Source organism: Papio anubis, chromosome 1 (genome assembly GCF_008728515.1).
Source record: "Papio anubis isolate 15944 chromosome 1, Panubis1.0, whole genome shotgun sequence".
Lineage (NCBI taxonomy): Eukaryota > Metazoa > Chordata > Mammalia > Primates > Cercopithecidae > Papio > Papio anubis.
In genome coordinates this window covers 127611493-127635023 of record NC_044976.1, presented here as the reverse complement: position 1 = coordinate 127635023, position 23531 = coordinate 127611493, and the positions used below count along the sequence as shown (strand labels likewise).

General features: G+C 56.6%; 1 protein-coding gene across 5 annotated transcripts; it reads right to left on the bottom strand.

Moving 5' to 3' along the window:
* Window positions 1–452: 452 nt before the first annotated feature.
* PEAR1 (platelet endothelial aggregation receptor 1) lies at window positions 453–23141 on the bottom strand. Of its 5 annotated transcripts, none has more exons than XM_017948084.3 (24): window positions 22988–23141; window positions 14424–14521; window positions 12699–12879; window positions 11873–11977; window positions 11308–11408; window positions 10351–10443; window positions 9855–10098; window positions 9009–9129; window positions 8682–8818; window positions 8393–8605; window positions 7907–8081; window positions 7700–7820; window positions 6811–6974; window positions 6618–6720; window positions 6346–6492; window positions 6013–6138; window positions 4485–4613; window positions 4240–4368; window positions 3880–4092; window positions 3580–3668; window positions 3341–3473; window positions 3104–3172; window positions 2764–3012; window positions 453–2223 (listed from the first exon to the last, which is right to left on the bottom strand). In XM_017948084.3, the coding sequence occupies exons 3-24, from the start codon at window positions 12797–12799 to the stop codon at window positions 2072–2074; spliced, it is 3114 nt and encodes a 1037-aa protein (XP_017803573.2). In that variant the 5' UTR covers window positions 12800–12879; window positions 14424–14521; window positions 22988–23141; the 3' UTR covers window positions 453–2071. The 5 variants fall into 5 exon arrangements, with proteins under 5 accessions (XP_017803573.2, XP_009182091.2, XP_017803574.2 ...); XM_009183827.4 differs by having other exon boundaries at window positions 12699–12869; XM_017948085.3 differs by having other exon boundaries at window positions 12699–12865.
* Between the last annotated feature and the right edge of the window lie 390 nt (window positions 23142–23531).

Genomic DNA, 23531 nt, shown 5'->3' with positions numbered 1-23531 from the left:
CGGTTTCACCATGTTGGTCAGGCTGGTCTCAAACTCCTGACCTCATGATCCACCTGCCTTGGCCTCCCAAAGTGCTGGGAGGCGTGACCCTCCACGCCCGGCCGGCTGTTTCACTTTCTTGTTACTCGTGTGTTCACTGGAGTAACACTTTTAATTTCCTTCAAGAACTTTTCCTTTGCATCCACAACTTGGCTGTTTAGTGCAAAAGGCCTAGCTTTCAGCCTGTCTTGGCTTTCAGCATGCCTTCCCCTCTAAGCTATATCATTTCTAGCTTCTGATTTTAAGTGAGAGATGTGTGACTATTCCTTTCACTTCAACACTTAGAGGCCCCTGTAGGGTTATTAACTGGCCTCATTTCAGTATTGTTGTGTCTCAGGGAATAGGGAGGCCCTAAGAGAGGGAGAGACTTGGGGGAACGGCTGGTCGATGGAGCAGTCAGAACACACACAACGTTTGTTGATGAAGTTTGCCATGTTATATGGGTGCGGTTCATGGCACCCCAAAACAATTACAATAATATATCAAAGATCACTGATCACAGATCACATATAATAATAATGAAAATGCTTGAAATATTGCAAGAATTACCAAAATGCGATGCAGAGACCCAAAGCGAGCACATGCTGTTGGAAAAATGCTGCCAATAGATTTGCTTAAAGCAGTGTTGACATAAATCTTCAATTTCTTTGCTTCACTTTTCTTAACCTATTGCTGTCACCTATATGTCCCCAAACCTTCAATTCTTTAAAAATTCTGCTCCCTGTAAAGTGCAATAAATTGAGGCATGCCTGTATACTCTCTCCTGTTATCCTGTCCCCAGCCTCTTCACCCGCCCTCAGCCCCAGCCCCTCTGCACCCCTGCCCCTGGCACCTTCCCACGTCTGAGCTCTGTGTTGTTACCTTGTGGAAATGCCACCATTTAGGGAAGTCTCCAACTTATTCAGTCTATAACTGTCAGAGCACACAGGTGGCTCATCTATCTTAGCAGTTACTGCATGTCACTGGTACTTTAATTCAGTCAGCCACTCAGCCTTTGGGGAGCATTTATTGAATGCCTACTCTGTACCAAGGGAGAGCTAATATTGAGCACAGGATTCTTGCCTTCAGGGAGCTTACAGTCTAGTGGGGGAGGCAGAGATTAATCAAATAATCACATAAAGAAAGAACACATTAAAGAAGTGCCTGGCACCCTATAGGCCTTCTGCAGGTACCTGGTGAGTGAACACAGCTGCAATCGGCTGTGAAACACGTACGGAGGGTGGGTGCTTCCCTGAGGAGGAGGCGTAAAGGAAGAGTAAGGGTGAACAGGTGAGTAGGGGAGGAAGGGCACTCCAAGTGTGCAAGTCCCTGTGCTAGAAAGAAGTGTGGCCTACTGGAGGACCTAGAGGCCTGTGTGACTGGCGTGCAGTGACAGGAACACAGTTCAAGGTGAGGCTGGAGAGACAGATGGGCCAGGCAAGCAGGGCCTTTAAGGCCTTCAAAAGTTTTGATACTGGCAGAAGAGCCAAGGGGCACCTATGAAGGCTTTCAGGTAGGGAGTAACTAACCAGCCTGTATTTTGACATTTTGAGCCGTGCATTGGAAGGTTCACTGAATGAATGGAGGGAGGCCAGTTAGGAGGCTATTGCTAGAGTTAATTGGGTTGGGTCCGTCTCCCTACTAAATGGTAAGTGTCCTAGGACAGAACCTGTGCCAGGTACCCTTCTAAAATCACAGAAACACACACACGCACAGAGCCCAGCCCGAGTGTGCACAGAAAAGGTACCCCACACACGTCTGAAATCAGTTACCCAGCAACTTCCAACCCACCAGTTTATATACACAGGGCCCTGGGGGCCTTGGGAGCAGTGGGTTGGGAAAGGGAGCCAGGCATCCTGCTGATCAGTGTCTCCCATGGTAGAACGCGGGAACGAGGCTCCCATCTCTCCATTCACTTGCTCCGTCAAGTGTTCTTCATGTTCACGGCCTGCCGGGCCATTCCCTGCTCCTGGCAGGGGTACACTAGGCTCTGTCCCCAGCCTTGGGCAGCAACAGCCAGGTGTGCTGGCCTCTGCCACACCATCCTGGCTCCTCAACGGTCCTGACGTCGAAGTGGAGGTGATGGGGGATGCCGTACTGGAGGCAAGTCATAATGTCCAGGGATGTGGCTGTTCTTGGGTGAGTCATAGTGGCCAGGGGGTAGGCCCGGAGGCAGAGGGGGCTGGGAGCCCACAGGGTCTCGGTCTGGAAACAAAAAGGACAGGATGAGAGGGAATGGCTCCTCCCATCACTCTCTCCATTCTGACCACTCCCACCTCACTCCTCTCCTCTTCAACCTCTTCAAGGCAAAGAGAAGGGCCTGGATACATACACCAATTTACCATCAGCTGGCCATGCGGCTCCGAGCAAAACGCTCTTAGTTCCTCAGCTGCCAGGGGAGAAAGCCACCTCAGCCTGCCCACCTCCCATAACACGAGGAGACTTTATCACCTGCCTGGCTCCCTACTTTTCTGGGTACCAGCTCCACCACTCTGATGCTATACAACCCCACTTCAATCCCGAGTCCGGCGAGGTAGGTTCACCAAACTGTTCTCCAGATGAGGACACAGGCTCTGAGAGGCCACATCGCCTCCCCCTCATGCCTGATTTGACCCCGAAGCTGACCCCAAAGGCCTCACTCTTGGTGCCACATTATGCCTTCTCCTCTCCCTCTGTTCCTTCTCTGTTTCTGCCTCCCTTGTCCCAGTTCTCTGCTGCTCCTGCCAGTGGAGAGGGACGGCTCACCATGGATCAGGGGGCTGGGCTGCTCGTAGGTGCCACTGTCTCTCTGTGGCTGGGGCTGCCGCTGCCTCTGGCTGTCCCAAAACTGAGGAGGCTGCCTGGGGGGAGATCCTGAGGGAGGGCCTTTCATCTCCATGTAGCTGCTCTCCCGGGGGCCCCCTGGCAGGCTGGGCAGGTCCCGGATGGTGGCATAGGGGTTCTCACTGCTAAGGGAAGCCACGCTGGCCCCGAGCTCCTCTTCAGAGATGAGCCCTAAGGATAGAGGAAAGAAGTCAGGCTCCATGGAGGCACTGGTTCCTTAGCCCCAGCTCAGCCACCTCCCTCGTTGCCCCTGTACCCATACCTTTATTATAGAATGGGCCTGGGCCATTGTTGTAGCTATAGCTGTAGCTTCGGTCCAGGCGGCTGCTCCCTGAGGAGGAGGAGGCAACCAGTAATCAATCCTCTGTCCCCTCCCCAGGCTCGCGCTTCCTCTAGAACTGGGGCCCAGAGCCCCCGCCTCCAGACACACACACTCAGACGCGGCATCTGGGCTGCACACGTCCACCCGCACCAGAGGCCCTGGCCTCTCGGCACCTACCCCTGTCCAGAGGCCCTGGAGGGGGCTCCCGGCGGTGCTTCCAGTCGGCAGGCAGGGTGGTGTGGTTATCATGCCCGTGGGCCCCACCTGACCGCTCAGGGGCCTGCAGGCTGGCAAAGAGTGGACCTGGAACCTAAGGGGACAGTGCAGGAGGGAGAGCAAGAGGCAAGGACAGGGCTTTCCAGAGAATCAGGTCTGCACTCTTCCCTCCACAGTGCACCCCCTCCCCCAGCACTGACCTTGTTAGGGGGTGGGGGGTTCGGGGAGCATTGTGACAGGGTGTGGTAGCTGGGGTTGGAGTAGTAGTGACTGTAGCTCGGAGGGACATCTGCATGACAGACACAAGCACAGAGTGAGCTCAGCGACGGGCAGGAGTCCAAGAGAGCTGTTCGGTCCCTGGAGATCAGTACTTTGGCCTCCCTGACTTCCCTTCCTCCCTCCTCCCCACTCCTCATCTTCCCTTTGGGTCACGCCCAGCATCCACTCTTGTGCCTATGAGCCAGCCACTCATCTGTGCCCCAAGCCCCGTGCCAACTCACCTGGCATGACATACTCGGAGCCATCCAGTCGCCCGCTGCTATAAGCCACAGCCAGGTGGTGGTGCTCCTTGCCTTTTTGCCAGTGCCGATAGCCAATGAACAGTGCCGCTAGGGCTACCACAAGGGACCCCAGCACTGCAATGCCAATCACTGCACCCAGAGAGTTATACACTACTGGAGTGGTAGGCATCACAGTAAAGGGCTCCTGGATTCCTGTGTGGGATGGGACAGTCACTCAGAATGGCATCTTGGCTCTGCTGCATGGGAGAGGTGCTCAGGAGGGAAGTAGGGACAGTATGAGGGGCCTAGGTCCCAGTTCCCTGGAGACAATGGGTGGGAAGGAGGGGGCAAAGAACTCACCAATCCTGCAAGGTGCACCACTGTGCCCTGGGGGACAAATACAGGCCCCAGTCTCTGGGTGGCACTTTTCTCCAGGACCACACTGGCATGGCTGGGAGCAGTTAGCACCGAATGTCCCCAGAGGGCAGCCTGGGGAGACAGCCAAGGAGGCAGGCAGGCATCAGAGGGGACATGAAACTCTAGTCTCCTTTTTGGGTAAGGGGTAAGTTGGAGGCAGGGGCCTGGAGTTCCCCTTCTGTTGGTACCTTCCAAGCAGCGGTGTCCGGTCCAGCCTAGGGGGCAGATACAGCTCCCGTCCTGGGGATGGCAGGTCCCACCATGGTGACATTGGCAGGTCTGGGCACAGTTTTCTCCCCAGTGTCCTGGAGGGCATGCTACGGGAGACAAGGGGCCTGTCTGGGTGGGGTGGGTACAGCTCCTCCTGGATGAACTCTCAGCCCCCAGCACCACTGAAGCCTTTAGCTCAGCTTTGGTCTCCCTGGGGACAGCAAAGCTTTGAACAATATCTGCAACCAATGACTCACAAATGATTATTTCCAGTCCCATCTCTCCCCCAAACTCCAAACCCACGTGTCCAACTACTTAACATCTGCACTTCAAAATAATGTATTCAGTGCCACACAACCAAAGGCTTCCAAGCTACCCCAGATGGATTTTTGTTTTGTTTTTAACATAAGACAGAAGTAAACATATATCCTGTTTAAGGCATTTTTGTGTGTGTGTCTGACACTAACAATAATCTAATAGTAGTTGTAACCAGATTCTGTGGAAAAACTCTTCACCAAGATGACTTCCTTCTTTACCCTGCCTGCTGGTAAGCTGACATTCAACTTTCTTCATAACAGCCTGTTTCCTCTTTCCAAACTCGTTTTACTTGGCTTTTTTGGACTAATCTTTTCGATGATCGTAATATATTTTTGTGGGGGAAAGGCTCACAAAATAAATACATGTATTTATTAATATATAAATAAAAATAAACTGAAAAGTGCAAAAGAAAAAAAGGGCTGGGTGCAGTGGCTCACACCTGTAATCCCAGCACTTTGGGAAATAGGAATCACCCTGAGGCAGGTGGATCACCTGAGGTCAGGTTGAGAGACCAGCCTTGTCTTAACTGTAAATAAGCATCATCTCAGTCTCCTCCTCTCAAATCTTCTCCTGGTCTTCTTCCCTATAATCTCTAGGAAAAGCAAAACAAATCTCATGCTCAAAACAAAGTTACAAAATCAAAAGATCATCTCTACCTATAAACAAACAACAAAATAATATCAAATCCATATAAACAAGGAAGAAAAGAAAGAAAAAGAAAACAAAAGAAAGGAAAAGGAAGGAAAAGAAAAAGAAAAAGAAAAAGAAGAAAAGAAAAGAAGGAAGAAAAAGGGAGAAGAAGGGAAGGGAAGGAAGAAAAGAAAGAAAGGAAGGAAGGAAGAAAGAAAAGAAGGAAGGAAGGAAGGAAGGAGAAAAGAAAAGAAAAGAAAAGAAAAAAAGAAAAGAAAAAGTCCCAAGCTAAGCCCATGATTTCCCCTGCTCCTGTAAAAATACTGTTCTTCCCAGGTTTCCCATGCAGAAGGGCAGGAATTTTTTTTCCCCTGACCTGTTCACTGCTGCATCCTTAGCACCTAGAACAGTACCCAGCATGTAGGTGATGCCCAATAAATATTTGCTCGAGGTGGGCGCAGAGGATTTTATACCCAGGAGCTGGGGGACACAGACCTCCCGTCCTCAGCACCCCCTCTAAGCATGCACAGGTGCTCAGACACACAAGCTACCACATACGCTGGGAGCAGTCGGGGCCAGTCCAGCCAGCCAGGCAGTAGCAGGTCCCGTTCGAGGGGTGACAGAAGGAGTGGTTAGCGCACTTGCAGGGCACACAGCGTTTGCCATAGCGGCCAGGCTGACAGGCTGGGGGAAAGGGGTACACGGTGACTGGGGGCAGAGGTCAATCCTCAATCAGCCCTTACTCCACCGTCTCCCTCCCTCCTTCCCACTGCAGTAACTAGTCTGAAGACAGGTCAGAGAACCAGACCAGGGGGGTGGGGGGTGTGCTGGCATCTGACGCTACACTGCCCCCTGCTGGTGGCAGGTGGAGGGGGCAGTAGGGAGCCTCACATCTCTGGCAGGAGGGGCCTCGGAATCCGGGTGCACACACACAGTTGCCATTCTCAGGGAGGCAGGTGCCCCCATTCTTGCAGGTGCAGGTGTTGCTACAGTTGACTCCCCATAAGCCCTCAGGGCAGGACAGGTGGCAGCGCGTGCCTGTGGGAGACAGCAGTCGGGTGTGCCTGGCTGGGCCCCCTTCAGTTCCAGGGGGGTCTTCTGGACACATTTCCTATGGATGAACCCCCCAATCCACAGTAGGCCTGGGGCCCCAGAATGCTCACCCATCCAGCCAGCCTGGCACTGACAGCGTCCATGAACAGGGTCACAGCCATCAGAGTGGTCACAGTCACAGTGACTGGCACAGCCTTCTCCAAACTGCCCCTTCTTGGAGAAGGAGTGGGGAGCAGATAGGCCAGTCAGCTAGGGGATGCCGTGCCCTCCCTCCCCCAGGCAGACAGGCTGTCCAGCACTCACCGGACAGGGCAGCTGGCAGCGGGCCCCATGCCACCCGGGGGTGCAGGTACAAGCTCCAGTTTGGGGGCTGCAGACTGCCTCATGGGCACACTGGCAGCTGGCATTGCAACCGAAGCCCCAGGTTCCAGGTGGGCAGGGCACAGAGCAGTTACCACGCTGCCAACCTGGAGGAGGGGCCTGGTAGGTAGGTATGGGGACTCAGCTCCCCTCCTGAGCAAGCACACAGTGGAAGTTGGCTGGGCCAGATTCTATGCTATGAGCTGGGGCGGGTGGGGGGTGTTCATGGCACTATACAGGAGAAAAGCTTATGAACTATTTGATGCTGAGCAGAAGGCTAACTGCCTTCCAGTGAGGTACCACCCCATTCTGGGTCTGGGGTGCCTTCTGCAAGATAAAGGGGATGGAAGTAAACCCAAATGTTTATAGGAGCTCCATCAGGTAACTAAATGACTTATACAGAGGATGTGCCAGACAATAGGGAGTAGTGGGGACTGAAGATGGGAGACTTGTTAATAGAGAGGTAGCCAAACAAAACACAACCGTATCAAAATCCAGCCTAAAGGTTGCCAACGTGTCACTCTGGCAGGTATGAGGCCCTTCCCAGGGTGGTAATTGTATTTCTGTATGACTGAGGGTGAGGGATGTTCACCAGTGAGGTGTCTTTTGGCCTCGGCCTTTAAGGACAGGTAGGATCTTTGTGCTTGAAGAAAAGCAAAGTGGATTTTCCAGAAAGGAAGCAGCCTGGATACTTTCCCTGTGTCCAGGTGCTGCCCCTCCACCCTTACCCTGCAGCTGCTCCCCTGCCCTTGGCCTACCCATCCTCCTGGACTCTCCCTTCTTCCCTTGGCCATCACTCAAGTCTTCTCTCTGGGAAACTCCGTCCTATTACCTTCCTTGCAGACGCACTCGCCATCGATGGGTGAGCAGGCGATGGCATTTTCACATGAGCAGCGTGCGGAACAGTTGACACCGTAGGTGTCGGGAGGACAAAGACTAGCACAGTGAGGGCCCTGAAAGAGGGTGAGGGGGTGAGAGGGGCGGCCCATTCCTTGGCCTCTCCACCTGCCTCGCTTCCTTGCAGCGAGGTGCGCCTCACCGTGTAGCCTGGCGCGCACTGACAGAGGCCGCTGGTAGCCTGGCAGACGCCGCCGTGCAGGCAGAGGCAGTGTTCCTGGCACCCCGGACCGTGCGTGTCCTGCGGGCAGCTCTCGTTGCAGTGAAGGCCCGCCCAGCCCGGCAGGCAGGAGCACTCCCCGTTCATCGGGTGGCAGCTGGGGGCAGAGGCGGGGCGGGGCGCTGTCTGAGCTGGGCCGGGGCAGGCCAGCTTCCTCGACCCCTCTGCGTGGTGGGTGGGATTCGCACAACGCTGGGGTAGGGGGGCCACTAGGGAGGCTCCGCGCTATTCTGAAACCGGGGTTGGGGCAAGTAGCGGTACCCCAGGCCCCTCCTGGCCCCCGAGGCCCCTCCCTTTCCCCTTCTGTGACACCTGTCCCGCTTGGATATGGCCCTAGCGCTGTGGTGACTTCGGCCCCGAAGACCTCCCCATTGGCCTCTTGATCCTTTGACTTGTACCGAGGCCCACCTGAGGCTGTGCTCCGGGTCGCAGGTGCAGGGGGCCTGGCAGCTGAGACCGTAGAAGCCGTCGGGGCAGAGGCGCTCGGTGCAGCGATCCCCAGTGAAGCCGTGTTCGCACAGACATGCGCCATTGGCCGGGAAGCAACGGGCGTCCGGAGCGCAGTCGCACGTCTCAGCACAGTCCTGCCCAAAGCGGCCCACCGGGCACTCCTCCCGGCACCTGGGCACCTAGCTGAGTGAGCCTGGCGCCGCCCCACCTCCTCCCTCCCGCCTCCCGCCCTCCCCACGCCACTCACCGATCCCCAGTGTAACCCGGAGCGCAGCGGCACTGCCCAGTGAATCGGTCACAGAGGCCGCCGTTGTGGCAGCGACATTCCTGGGAGCAGCTGGGTCCATGAAAGCCCTCTGGGCAGGGCAGGGAGCAGATGGTGCCCTGTGGGGATGAGAGGTCAACAGGGCCCCAGGCACCCAGCCTCCTCCCCAAGGCCACAGGACCCCTTGATACCCCCATAACCACAGAGCTCACCCCCTTCATTCACACCCTCCTTGGAGGCCTGCTTAGCACCAACCACAGAATTCTCCCCAGACCCACACCCCATGCCCACAGGCCCCACCCTCCATACCATCCAGCCAGGAGGGCAGCTGCAGGAGCCCTGTGGGGCTTGGAAGACACCTCCATTTTGGCAAGGATGGGTACTGGGGCAGGAGAAGCCAGAAGTGCCCTGGGAACAGGACAGGTCACAGCTGCAGGACAGAGCGGGTGGAGTCAATGTGCAAACAAGCAATAACTGCTTCCCCTCTTGCCTCCAAGGACTGCTCCCACAACCCCCACCTCAGGACTTAGTGACTCACACTTGCTCTTCCCTGCTGGGGACTGTCGAGTCAGAAAGCAAAGGTTTCCAGGACTGGAAATGGCAGGGACACCCAGCAGGTGGGGGTGAGCAAAGAGCCACGGGTGGCATGTCTGCCTCTTGGGCGCCCCCACCTCCTCACCTTGGCTGGGCTTGTTCCCTCTTGGGGAACATCTGTGCTACTGTAGTAGGCTCAGGTCCACGAGCGCCTCCACAAAGCTTGATCCTGATTTCCACCTAGTTCTACCTTCTTCCTCCTGGCCCTCCCCAGCTCCCCCTGTACCCTGCCTTGCAACAGGGTTCTCTGGGTCCTTGTCCCAGCCTCACTTTACAGCATGTCTTCCCACACGTGCTACCTCATGTTATCTTCACAGCCACCCTTCCATGTAAACAATACTATTCCCATTTTACAGACAGGAAACAAGCCTACGAAGAGTCAATAATTTGCTCAAGGTCACTCCACTAGTGAGGTGGCACAGGATCCGCTGGGACCAGGATCTTGTCCTCCACACCATCCCCACACTTGGGGCCTTGTCTGAGTTGCCTCATTTCCCCACATAGGTCTGTGTGGCCTTGTGTCTGTGACTTCGTTAGAGTGTCATTCCCCCCATTACACACCTGGGCCCAGTTCTCTCTGCAGGGCAGAAGCAGGCTCCAGTCTGGGGATCGCAGCGTGCCCCGTGGCACTGGCAGCGGAACTGGCAGGCAGGGCCATAGTAGCCAGGGGTACAGGGCTGAAGGCAGTTCGGGGGCTGCAGACCCAAAGGGCAAGAACATTCCCCACTCTTGGGATCACACGAGCTATTGTTGCCGCAGCTGCAGGGCTTGTCACACTGTGGCCCCCACATTCCTGGGGCACATTCTGTGGGATAAGGAGGCAAGAAGGGTCACCGGGGGTCTAGTCCATCTGCAGCCTCCCCGTCTCTGTCTCCCAGCCCCCACATGCCCGCCCTGTCTTCCACATCTCCAGAAAAGGCAGCTGGCAGCAATGGGGCTCTGGTGGGTAATAGCCCTGGGGTCCTAAGCCCCTGTACCCTGGTAGGGAGGGTATACCTGAGGGTCCTGTGGCCCTTAAGGCACAAGAGGCCACTCCCTGGGGTCAGTAGCCACTCACCACTGGAACAGTCATCACCCCGCCAGCCTGGCACACATTGGCACTGATTGGGTGCCACACAACGGCCATGGACACACTCCTGGGCACAGAGCGCTGGGACAGAGATGGGTGTGGTGAGATGTGTCCACCCCTGTCCCTAGCCAGCTTTTATCCTGCAAAGCCTAACTCCACCTTCTTCCAAAATCAGGGACCTGAAGTTCTCCAAGCCCCAATTTTGCCTCTAAGATAAAGACTGAGGGGCAGCAACTCAGGGGGAGAACTTAGCAAGATGCCAGCATTCTGGGTTCCCCTGTTCCTTTTTGTGAAATTGTCTGAGCACCTTGTTGGGAAAATGCTTTGGGGGAGAATCTCAGAGGGGGTCTGGACATGGACACTGTCCAGAGAGAGGGCGGGTGAGGGCCGGGGTTCTCTGGAAAGCAGTGTTTGCAGAGGCTAGTGATGGGCAGTGGCTGAGGGAAGTGGGAGGAAGAGGAAGACAGGCTCCAGTCATTACAGAGTGCTGGGAGCGGGGTGTAGTGGGCAGGAGAGGCTAGATAGTGACAAGTCAGAGACCAATAGCAACAGAAAGTCAGGGACAGGAAGAGACAGAGGCAGACCCAGACACCAAGTCAACAGAGACACAGAGACAGCCCAGAGACAGCCCAAAGACAGAACGAGAGCTCTTGGGCAGAGAGCGATGCAGAGACACTGTTGAGAGACATGGAGAGATGGGGTGGGAGACACATGGGGCCGGCTGGAGAGAAGGGTGTGAGGTGGCAATGGACAGGGAAGTGCTGATCTGCATCCTGGGGACAAGGCCAGGGAGAGGAGAGGAGGGGGGAACCCAAAAGGGCAGAGGAGTAACCCCATTCTAGCGGGGGGGCTGGAAGGGACTCAGAAGGTTAAGTCCTAAGGCTGAGGCTAAGCTCCCGCCATTCCATTGCCCCACCCCGCCCCCTTACCCAACCCTGGACTCACGGACACAGAACCCCCTGCTCTCGTAGAAGCCATGGCAGCACTGCAGGCGCTGGCGGTGGTCCGTCTTCACCACCTGACGGTACACGGTCCGGTATACAACCCTGCGGAGGCCAGGAAGGCAGCCCTCAGCCCCCTCTGCTGTCCGCACTCACCACAGTGTGGCCAGGGTGGGGGCACCACTTAACACTCTGGGCCGAGGGCGCAGAGAAAGGGCATTCCCTGTTTGAGGTTGCAGTGCACTACAATCTCGCCACCGCACTCCAGCCTGGGTGACACAGCGAGACCTTGTCTATTAAAAAAAGAAAGAAAGAGCATTCCCTTCTTGCCCCCACCCCAGCCCCACAGGCATATACTGTAACATGTGTGCATACCCTAAACACACACACATGCATTCACATATACATCCCATACACACGCACCCGACACGGACCATGCAGAATGAGTCCCTAGAAGCCAGGAGTTTCCTCTGAGTTTCTGAGAAGCAAACAGGTACAGAGAGCCAGGGGCCAGGCTGAGGCAGAGACTCAGGCAGCCCATCCACCCACGGAGAATGAGGAGCACTCACGTGGGCTGGGGGCAAGTATGGGGGCCCTCCCAGGGCCGCTCGCAGGGCTCTGAGGGGAGCAGGCTGAAGGGGCGGGAGTGGGACTCCTTGGTGGTGGTAGTGAAGCTGCAAGACAGGGAACAGGGTCAGGACCGAGGGCAGGAGGAGGCCTGAGCGGCCACAATGGGAAAACGGCCATGAGGGCTTGGCCACAGTGGGGAATCCAAAGCCCAGCGCTGGGGCTGGCTCCCCAAGCCTAGGATGGGACCCCCATTCTGTCTCACCTCTCAAATCTGGAGGGCGTCTCCCAGAACTGGAAGGTTCCTGGGATACCCTCCATCAGAGCCCCCTTCCCACTCTATTGACCAGAGCCTTCCATTTTTCTCTCCCTGCCCTCCCCTCACTGTATGGAAAGGGTAAGTGAGAACTGACTCTTGGGCCCAGCTGGCAGAGATGGGCTGAAGCATTTCCAGCTATATTTTGCCCTGGGTCTTTTCTCCCCGCCCTGTTTCCTTTGCTCCTCCTGGGCCAGCCCCTCTGCTTGCTCCACAAGGAATGACTCCCACTCTGTGCTCTGTTCCAAAGTTGGCCTCCCACAGGAACTAAGGGACAGGGACAGAGAAAGGATGGCTCAGAGACTGAGACAAGGTCAGAAATGGGGCTGGGGTCAAAGGCAACCCATAGAGAGGAGTAGAGAGAGCAGAAACAGAGAAACAGGCAGCAGGGGAGAGACTGGAGGGAAGGAAGGAGGTTAAAGAAGGACCAGGAAGAGAACTCCCGTAGGGACAATAAGGACAATCGGGAGCTAGGGCTTCGTGCCCTCAAGGTGCAGCAGGGGCCCTCTCACCTTTCCCAGAAGCTGCAGGTGTTGGGATCACTGGGGTTGAGAGCTCCAGCCAGCCTCAGGCCCACGGCCAGGAGAAGGAGGGGACACAGAGGCAGTGACATTGCAGAGGCCTGCAGCAGGGTCGGCACAGAGTGGGCAGGGCCACTGCAGCCAGCAGCCTGGAGGACCTGTCTGCAGAGACCTGAGCCGTGGGCATGTAGAAGAGACCAGGCTGCGGCCCTGTGTCCTCTGGCCCCTTGCTCTGGGCTCTAGCTCCCCCACACCTCATTCCTGAGCTGCAGTCACTTCCACGCCTCCGGTCTTTGCTCATAGTTTGCTTAGACACACTCATGTCTCATTCTTCACCCGGAGTTCTCATCTTTCAAGGTCTAGTTCAGGTGCCATCCCTTCCCTCCTCCACCTCCTGATCCTCATTGGCAGACAACCCCACTCATTCCTTCTGGGGGTCCCAGTACCATTCACCCCCACCCCGCTGTTCCAGTGCCTGCTCCCTGACCATGACCTCCAGAGGCAGGGACCCAGTGCCTTTCATCTCTGAATCCCCAGTCCCCAGCCCAGGCCCTACCCAGGGCACTTTGATATTGGTACCAAGGTGTGAGACTGGAACCAGTGAGGGGGAGTGATGAAGGACGCAGCCTTGGGCTCAGTCAGAGGAAGAACTTTCCGACAGTCGGAGTGGCTCAGGAATGAAATAGGCTACCTCAGGCACTGGGTATATGCAGGCGGAAGCCAAAACCAGGCTGATGAAATGCTGTCAGGGGTCTCCTGCTCTATGAGGTGGAGTGGGGCTGGGTCCAGGTGACTTCCCAACCAGTGGTGTGCTGGAGCCAGCTCATATGGGCCCAGAGAGCCAATTGTATGCATCTCTTCCTAGCAGCATGTTCAATGATGTCACATGAGTAGCTCAAAATCAGGCATGGGGGATTATTGACACCAGAGAAACTAGCAAACACTAAAACCCAAGGCCAGTCTCCCTCCTAGAGTCGGTTGTGACACCTCAGCCGGCACACCACAACACCCAGCTCTAGGTGTTATCACCTGAAGAGGTCACCAACCTGGTCTTGCATTTGAGGAAAAGCTCCTGCCTCCCTCAGACCGCCCTGTCAGCCATTTGGAAATGGGGTCCTCTCCATCCCCACCCCCCCTGGCTCCCAGGACTTCAGACGACTCTGCTGCCTCAGCTCCTGAGCTCGGGGGAGGCTGAGCTCCCACAGTGCCCATCCCCGCAGCCGGCTTCAGGTTCTGCGCTCCGTGTTCCCAAAACTCGCTCTGGCTCCCTGCTCTACGCCTCCCCGAGGCGCCCACATCTGCTTATGATTTTTCTGAGATGAGAGAAAGGTCGCGGTTGCTGGCCCCTTACCCCCCTGAGTATCTCTGGAATGTTGCTGCCTGGCCCCACCTCACACCCCACACCCACACACTCCCAGGGTCCCCACAGCCGCTCTCAGCCCCAAGGAGGGCGGCCCCTCCTTCCCTCCAGGTCTAGGCTCCTAACTTAACCCTATCTCAACCGCCATGTTCCTCCTTCACCTTTAACCCTCCAGCAGCCAGATCTCCAGCCTTTCATCTAGGATGCTGGCCCACCTCTCCTCCCAGTGCCAGCGTCTACCCATCCCTCCAGTGCAGCCCAGCCGCATGCCCCATCACACCTCCCGCAGCGCGAATCTCAGCCTCTAGCCTCCTCTGTGCTTCCTCCCATCCATCCTCCGTAGCCAAGTAACTCACCAGGTAGGGCCTGCCCACAGCTCAGCCCTGGGTCCTGGGGCCTGGGGCTTGAGGGCCAGGGAATGTCCTGGGGGATCCCAGCATTCAGGATATGAAGCCTGAAAACAGGAAATAGAGCCTGGCTAGGAAGAGGGACATCAGGGAGCGTGACGGGGGTGGCTCTGTCCTCCCATCATCCTGAACGCAGTGGGTAGCATACGGGAGGGCCATGACCAGAAGCCTCTTTCTAGCGGCTTGTCTCCAGAACTGACACTGTGGCCCCCTCTGAAGGCGAGAGGCCACAGTCAGGAGTGCCCTAGAGACACTCCTCAGAGTCTGTCCCAGCGCTCCACGCCCACATCACTCAGACACATCCCCACTCCCAGACAGAGTCATCCCTTCTCCTAATGTCCCCAAACCATCCCTCCCAGCCTGTCCTGCTCCAGTCATCTTCCCAGGCCCAATACCCACTCCAGGGCTCGCTCTGCCTGGCCCCAGCTAACCTTCTCCCTACCTCTCCCTCAGTGTGGTTGGCAGCCAGGGCCCTGGGCAGGACCCCGAGCCCTCCATACACCTCTGCCTCGTCTCTCGGTCTCCACACTCCCCTCTTCCTGGACCCTCAGCTCTGGCCCTGGTGTGGGACCCCTGTGCTCCAACTGCAGCTCAGTCTGTCTGAAGCCAGGCTTATCACCCTTGTCCCTGGGTGAGCCTCATCTCCTGAGACGCACAGGGATTCCCCAGCCATCCCCCTGCCCAGGCGTGGTGGCATGGACAAAACTTGTTCCAGGAAGGACCCGAGTTAAGGCCCAGGGAGGAGGTGCCATATAGGTTGAGCTGTTGTTGGGCCTAGAAAAGGTCCTTCCTCCCATTCCCATCAGCCCCCACCCACCCAGGTCCTGTCCCTGTCACCTCCTCCCAGCCAACTTCTAGAGGACACAGTTCACCTGGGCGGCTTTGAGATGGACTGAAGGACAGAGAGACAGAGGAGCATGAGGAGGGGCTGACTCTAATCCCCACCCACTTCTGGCTGGCTGGGAGGTTAGCTGGCTGGAGGGGTGGGTAGGTTCTGTTTTCCCAAAGGTCCTCAGGGTAGGGCCGGAGTGCGGAGGAGGCATCAGCTGGTCAGCCCAGGGCTGGAAGCCAGGGTGGGGTCAGGGGAGATCAGTGGGTGGCCCAGGGAGGGGACAGATGGGGTGGGGGTCCTGGCAGGAAGAGGAAGGGTTTGGCTTGACCATCCTCCGCCTCTGAGAAGGGAACACAGGCCAGACCAGGAGCCCAGAACCCCAGCCTGGCCTCCAGGCTTGTTCCCATCTAAGCCTTTGTCCCTAAGGGGCAGGACACCTGAGCCTGGCCCATGCTCCCCCAACCCCTCCCAGCCACAGCAGCACCGGGCCCCAAGAGATTGCACATACCCCTCAAGGGGGTGAAATCAGACCACTCCTGGGCCCCTGCCCTGCCCTGGGGGTCCACATTGCACTCACTGAGGGGGACCCTGGAGCACCCCCGCTGCAGGCTTGCTTCTTCGTCATGTGGAGGCCCCCTCCTGTTCCCCTACTCAACCTTCACCTTCCAAGCCTCTGGTTTGAGGGACTCAACACCTTCCCTCCCAAGAATCATAATGTGACACTGAGCTGAGACAGGCAGGGTGTTCAGAGATTTACATGGATCATCACATTCAAAGTTCACATTAACCCCCTGTGGTAGGTGTTATGGCCCACTTCAGAGATGAGGAAGCAGGCACAGAGAGGGTAAGAAACCTGACCAGGACCACACAACCAGGAGTCTCAGAGCTGGGATCCAAATCCAGGCTGCTGGCAGAAGACTCCCCATGATTCCATTCTTTCCCGAGCCCAGACGGGAAGCCCAGGGGCTCTGTATCTTCTTTTTCAAAGCCTCTCTTATGGGGGTGGGGGAGCTGGCAGGGGGTTGGACAGGAGAAGGGGATGGGGGTGGGGGTTGCCACAAGAACATGATCAGAAGCGTGGGAACTGAGATGTGTTTACAGTCAAGAATGAGCTGACACTTCTCTCTCCTCCACCTCAAGATGTAAATCGGCTGGGCTCCTGGCCAGGCCCTGAGATCCCAGTCCCGCCTGCACAGCCCAGCATCCCTGCCCTCTCAGCCTCCGAGCCCACACAGAAGACCGGATCACCCTCCCTGGGCTTCCCCAAACTCCAGCTCAGCTGGTTCCATCTGGTAGGGGGCACCCCTACCCTCACTGTGCCTCAGCCCCTCCTAGGATGAAGGAATTGGGAGTGGGCTCTGGGGGAGCAGGGGTAGGGGGTGATTAGAGTTCCTGGTGGACAGGAGGATTCATTTCTATAGAAAGCAGAGAGTAAGGGCAATGGAAGTGAGACAGCAGAAGGGACTTCCCCACGGGCTCCCTTCCAGCTTCTCTGGGAAATCATGTAGCACAGGATAACCCCTCAGCTCTGCACCCCCAACCCCTGCCCAAGTTCAAGCCTGGGTGTGAATCCCAGCCTGCAGTTCCCTCACCTATAAAATGGGGATGAGATTAGTACTTCCTTTGTAGGGTCGCTGTGCAGACTAAATGAGTTGGTCTAGATAAAGCGGTAAGAGCCAGTACCTAATATGCTCAGTTAATGTTAGCTGTCTCCTTGATAGCGTCCTCAGTCCCACTCCTCCTCCTGCACCCAATGTGGCCCCCATCCGCCCTCCCCTTGGCGCCTTTGGGTATTAATTCCAGGAAAAACGTTCTTGTGTTTTCTGAAGAACCCCCAGGATGATCCGGGAATGGGAATGGGGCCGCAATTGCTGACAGAGAGAAAGGAAGTGGGGGCGGGAGGGGGCCAGGCTCCCCCGAGAACCTGATCCCCCAAAACGATGGGCTGCCCGCCAGGTGCATCTTCAAGCCAGACGCAGTTGACAAGGCAGAATGCCTGAATTCTGCTTCCCCCGGACCTGGGCCTGAGCACCAACCCTAGTTCCTTGCTCTGTCCGACTGCCCCCTCCTCTCTTCTCCATCTCCCTCTTTCTCTCTCTCACCACTTCCCGTCCTGGAGTACAAAGCTTCTAGTCCTATCTCTGTTACTTACAAGCTGTGTAACCTGAGTTATAATATATCACTTGAGTCCTCTGATCCTTCATCTCCTCATCTGTAAAATGGGAGACTATCACTCCCCGCCATCTCTCAGGGTCCTGCAAACGTTGGAACTGCTGGTTCCAGTGACCATCCTGGAACAGAACCTCAGACCTCAGACTAGAGCCTGCTCCGTGGATATGTGTTGATGCAAAAACAGAATCCTCCAAGCTCCAGGGTTTCTGCCTCTTCCTTTTTGACTTTTGTCTTGTTCTCCATCAGAAACTCTGCTGTCTACCTTTCCCCACCCCCTTCCTTCGTCAGCTTCTTGGTCTCTGTCTTCCTGCCTCTCTTCTTCCCTTTCTATACTAAGGCTGCCATGTACAGTTGCACGGTGTATTTACTGCACAACAGCATCCACTTTCAAGGGCTTTCCACTTTCAGAGTGGAAGCTGAACTCCAGCTACGATCCACTCACTAAAGCCATGCGTCTTAGCTTGGTGCTAAGGTTGTCTTGCCCTGTATCTCTCTTGTCTTTCTGTCTGTCTCCCTGTCTTTGTGTCTGTTTCTCTGTGGCCTTTTCTAACCTATCTTTGCCATGGAGACAGGATCACTTAGTCCTTCCCACCCAGCAGTGAGATCCCAGTGCAAAGACTTCTCCCCTCCCCCTCCACACAGGGAGCTCCCGCAGCAGCTTGCTGCGCTCCACCGGCTACCCAGTACACCCGTGTACACACTTGTACACTGAAGCACAGAACGCCGCCTATATCCAGCCTGGCCAGGCCCTCGGCACGCCAGGCATGTCTGCCGGATGGAGAAACAGGAAGCCTGCGTGTGCGACCAGAGTGCGCCAGAGGCTGGGCGGGAAAGGGGCAGGGGTGAGGGGCTGGACTTGTGTTCTCTGTGACTCAGGAAACAGAAGCTAGAGGGTCCTAGGTCCGACCTGTTTACTTATCAGGAAATGGGACAGCTGCAGGGACCCTGATTCACACATCTATCGCACACCTCCTGGAGGCTGTCACCAGTGCCCGTCCCAACCCTCGCCGCCACCCTGGAAGGTGCTGGTAATTGTCATCCCCATTTCGTAGGCAGCACAGTGGAGGGTCTCAGGTAAAATGCCTTGCCAAGGGCTGTCTGGCTGCCAGGGGCAAGAGCAGGATTCCAATCTGCTTCAAAGGACAAAGCTGTGTGGGGAGGTAACCCCTGGGGTGACATAGGCTAGGGAGCAGCACACCCCCAGGCCCACCCTGTTTATCGCCACCCCAAGATTACGTTCAAAAAGTGCTCTGGCCACTGCCCCTCTCTCCCTCTCCCACTCTCTGTGGCTCCTTACACCCCAATAAAGAACACCCAGGGGGGCCAGCCCCCACCGGGGGGTCCAGCTTCACTGCCTCTACCCCTGCGCTCCCATCACACTGGACAGCCGCTGACCCCACATGCCTCTCACCACACCGCCACCGTGGCTCAGGCCACCCCTGAAATGCCCAGGTTCTACACAGCCTCAAGGCCAGCCTCTTCCAAGAAGCCCCTCAGTGGCTGTGGCCTCACGCACTCCTCCCTACTCTCCAGGCCTTCCTGCAGGCTCTCAGCACAGCACAGTCACCACAGACCCTCATGGCTTCAAGGAGGCTGGGGTTGCTCTTCTCCCCTGAATGCCCTGAGGCCGGCTCCCAGCTGGACATGCATCTGTCCCTGGAGGGTCCACGCCTCCCCACACCTCAACCAAAATCCTGGCACCAGTGTACCTCCTCTGGAGACAAGCGGAACTCACCCAGGCCAACCCAGGGGTTCACAGCCCCCGAAATACTCCAAGTCTGCTGGGCTGATTAGGCTGATGGATACCCCTTCTGTGATTGCTGGTTTGTGAGTCTGTTTTCCCCACCAGGTTGGACTCTCTCAAATCTCATTCCTCTCCAAGGCTCTGTGAGCGGGCCTGGGTGCCCCCTGGGTGTTGCCTCGCAGCTCCCATCCTATGAGTCATTATGTTTTTATTAAAGTGAGTCTGCCTCACTGAACTGGAGCTCCCTGGGGACAGGGTATTTCTCTGCCTTCCTCACCACTATAACCCCAGCACTGGCCAGCACCTACACCCAGGATGCCTGGCACCCAGCAGGCAATAACTAAACATTTGTGTGGAGTGGATGGACTGATACACCCTGAAATCTTTCTGACTCCAGTACGCCTTGACTTTCCCAGGAATGGGAGAGAGGGAGAGATGTTCCGTGGCTGTGGCGTCTCCCCACACTCCAGATAGTAGAGCTGGGCCCTTGTCCCGGGGCCCTCAAGACACAGTGAGGTGCGTGTTTGATGAGATGATGGAAAATGGAATGCAGAAAGAACTTTTCAACGTGACAAAGCAAAAGGCGGCTCCAGACTTGCCCTCCTGACCTCTGGCAGGAATTCCTCAGGGCCGTCCTCCAAGTTCCTATGGAATGAGTGCACAGTAGCACCAGGCCCTGAGTCACCTGGAGGTGGAGGGGCATGCCCACACCGCATGAGCCCTCATCCTGTGCCTCCCCTTCCAGGGCCAACACCCGCTCACTGTCCACTGCACACATCTCCTGCTACACAGAGGGACGGGGCCCCAGGAGTCACTTCATGGGGGTAGGACGGAGGGCAAAAGCAGGACGGCACGAGCACCCACCAGCAGTGAGCAGGCCATGCCCCAGGGCCCACCCACATGCTGTTTCTCTCAGGACTCCCGTCTGGCCACACATGGGTGCTGTAATACTAATTACCGTGCCTCGTTAAATGTGTACTGTGGCTAGATCCTGTCTTTTAGTTCTCCCAGCAATCCTATAAAGTAAGCGCTATTATGCCTCCCATTATATGAAGAAATATCGCAGAAAGGTTCAGTGATTTGTCCTAGGCCACACAGGCAACTGAAGCCAGAGCAGGAATTTGGGCCAGGTCTATCTCATTCCAAAGCCTGTGCTGCTTTCTTTGTGTTTTGTTTTGTTTTGAGACAGAGCTTCACCATGCCAAGGCTGGAATGCAGTGGCATGATCATGGCTCACTGCAGCCTCAACCTCCTGGGCTCAAGTGATCCTCCCACCTCAGACTCCTGAGTAGATGGGCCCACAGGCAGGTACCATCACGCCCAGCTAATTAAAAAAAAAAAAAATTGCACGGATGCAGTCTCATTATGTTGAACAGGCTGGTCCTGAACTCCTGGCCTCCAGAGATCCTCATGCCTTGGCCTCCCAAAGTGCCAGGATTACTGGCGTGAGCCACCTCGCCTGGTGTTTCCAGTGTGCTGCTTTCTTTCTTTTTTTTTTTTTTTTTTTGAGACAGAGTCTCACTCTGTCACCCAGGTTGGAGTGCAGTGGTGCGATCTCGGCTCACTGCAAGCTCTGCCTCCCGGGTTCACGCCATTCTCCTGCCTCAGCCTCTGGAGCAGCTGGGACTACAGGCGCTGGCCATCACGCCCGCTAATTTTTTTTTTTTTTTTTTTTTTTTTTGTATTTTTAGTGGAGATGGGGTTTCACCGTGTCAGCCAGAATGGTCTCGATCTCCTGACCTCATGATCCGCCTGTCTCAGCCTCCCAAAGTGCTGGGATTACAGGCATGAGCCACCGCACCCAGCCTCCAGTGTGCTGCTTTCTAACCTCATAGTTTCTCTTTGGTCTTCTGACTTTCTCCTCCTCTCCCTCAGTCTCCGCCTCCTTTTTGTTCTATCCCTAGGTCTCTGCTCTATTTTTCCAGGCCTGCTTTTCTCCCTCCGGGCATTTTGTTGTAATGAGTCTATGCCTCTGCTGTGTCTCTGCATCTGTCAGCCTCTGTTTCCCTATTTATATCTGTCTCCATCTCTGTCTTTATGTTTCTCTCTCTCCTTCCCTGTCTTCTCTGCCCCTTCCTTCTGGTCTCTCCCCTGTAGGTTAGGTGACAGGAGCCAACATCCTCCCCAGAGCTAGGATGGCACCCCAGGGTCCCCCATGAGTCCTGGGAGGCCTCTTTCTCAAGGCTCCCAAAGCTCCTCAGAGGAGAGGCTTGGGGAGCACCGTGGTGGAGGCTCCACCTGGCCTCAGCCTCCTCCCCAGCAGTGTGTATCGGGTGGGGGAGGCACACAGCAGCCCCATGACCTTCTATCTCTCTCCAGGTTTCCGACTGGTGGATGGGGCTGCCTGGAGCATGAGTTTCCTCTTCTGGGAGAGTCTGATAGGAGATGTTGAGGGGGGACAGAGGGTGGAGGAACAGATGCCAACTCTCAGCTTTACCCTCCAGTGGAGAGAGAGGAAGGCAGAGAAGTGAGTCTGGCCAACTCAGCTCCTAGAGATGGCAGCCCCACCTGCAGTGGGGAACATGGTGGGTGGACCTTCAGAGGCCCCAAGAGTGGGAGAGGCCACACAGCAGGGAGGAGACACAGGAGACAGGAGGGCTGCGCCCACACCCTGGCTTATGACTGGCTCACCAGCACACACAACAGGCCCTATACCATGAGCTGGGTTTGAGTGGGGTTCAGAGATGAGCTCCCTGGTCTCTAACCATCCCCCAGTACAAGGCCAGCTTAGGCCAGGGTTGAGAGCTGACACCCGGCCTAATCCTGCCCGAGCTGAGGCCTGGCTGAGCCTGGGAACCTCAGGCTAGCACAAGCTGTTCCTGTCCCAGGGGACTAGGGTCACAGCCCAGCCCCAGGAGAGGCCACTCATAACAGGCCAGAACAGGGGAATGGAGAGCAGCCACCGAAGGCTGGAGATGGGGGCAGGAGTGAAGGGTGGCCTTGATGGGGCCTGGGCTCCTGGACCCCCCACACTCCCACCTGGCTCTTAGCACAACCTCAGATCATCAGCCTGCCAAGTTTTCTGAAGATCCAGATGCCCAGGACCTCAAACCGAACCCCCAGTCCTCATAACTGGCAAAGATGTGAGAGCCAGGAACCTGCAAACTTGGGTCCTTCTACATCTTCCGTCAAACATTTCTCCCCGGTGGGCAGAGAGACGACACTGATCATCTGTTTATCTAGTGTCGTTCAAAGCAGGAGACACGTTTTTGCTCACTTAAGCCTCACAACCCATCAGATAGGCCCTATATTATTCTCCTTTAGAAACGAGAAACTGAGGCACAGAGGTCAGGTCTCTTGACCAAGACCCCACAGACAGCTGCAGAGTGGAGGGTGGCACTTGGCAGTGTTGGCTCCAGTGTCGATGCTCTTGTGGCTACACTTCCCTTAAAAGCCAAGGACAGCACCCAGTGCCGGCCAAGGACAGCACCCAGTCTTCTCTTCCCAGCCCTGGGAGGGGTCAGGGAGCCAGGCTGCCCCTGACTCCCAAAGTCCGGGGACCAGGGGCTCAAGGAACAACCTCGCTAGCATTTCATCTTATTTACATGTTCATTACGAAAGGGAACCCCAATCCATCCTCGCTGGCCCCCTCCACTGCCCCCTTCCCCTCCTTAACAGTCCCTCTTTTCTACACTCCTGGGTCTGGGGCCTCAGACTCTAGTCGAGGGGGGGGACCTCGGGGCCGCACGCCCTTTCCCCGGGGCAGGGTGGTCTCCGGGCCCCACCACCCAGGCCTTCCCTGCCGGAGGGCGCGCACTCACTCACCTGTCTGGGGACCCCGTCTCTCCTGTGGCCTCGGGTGGGAACTGCTGGGGTCTGCGAGGAGGAGGACTGGACAACCGAGGACGGGGCGAGGGTCCCCGCTTCGAGCCCCAGCCTGACTGCGGGAGCGGCGGGGAGGCGGGACGTTGCTGATCGGGCCGGGAGGGGCGCGGAGGGGCGGGGGGCAGGAAGGGGGTGGGAACTCGGGCCCTCGCCAAGGCAGGAAGTTTTGACAAGGAAACAGGAGCCGGGGGAGGGGAGATCCAGGCGCTCGGGAGGGAAAACTGTGTTCAGGGTGGGATCACAGAGGACGACTCTGCCCGGCCTGGGCCAGAAGCAGAGGGGGATGAGGAGGGGAGGTCAGCTCAGGGACCCAGGGCCCGAGTCCCTCCCTAGCTTCCCCTCGTTATGCGGCCTGGGTTACTTAACCTCTCGTGCCTCAGCTTTCCTATCTGCAAAGTGGGGTTGTGGGAAGGCATCAGTGAGATCGCCTACGTAGGGCGCTGTCCAGTGCTGCCCAGCAACCGTGATCTTATTAAGACCCCGC

What these genes read in the sequence shown, in the direction of transcription:
- PEAR1 (XM_017948084.3), bottom strand. Translation starts at nt 12,799, where the DNA reads ATGTCACTGCCTCTGTGTCCCCTCCTTCTCCTGGCCGTGGGCCTGAGG. An exon ending in CCGGGTTACACTGGGGATCG is followed by an intron (nt 8,606 to 8,681) that starts GTGAGTGGCGTG and finishes CTAGGTGCCCAG; the next exon opens with GTGCCGGGAGGAGTGCCCGG. An exon ending in GCTGCCAGCTGCCCTGTCCG is followed by an intron (nt 6,721 to 6,810) that starts GTGAGTGCTGGA and finishes TCCTTCTCCAAG; the next exon opens with AAGGGGCAGTTTGGAGAAGG.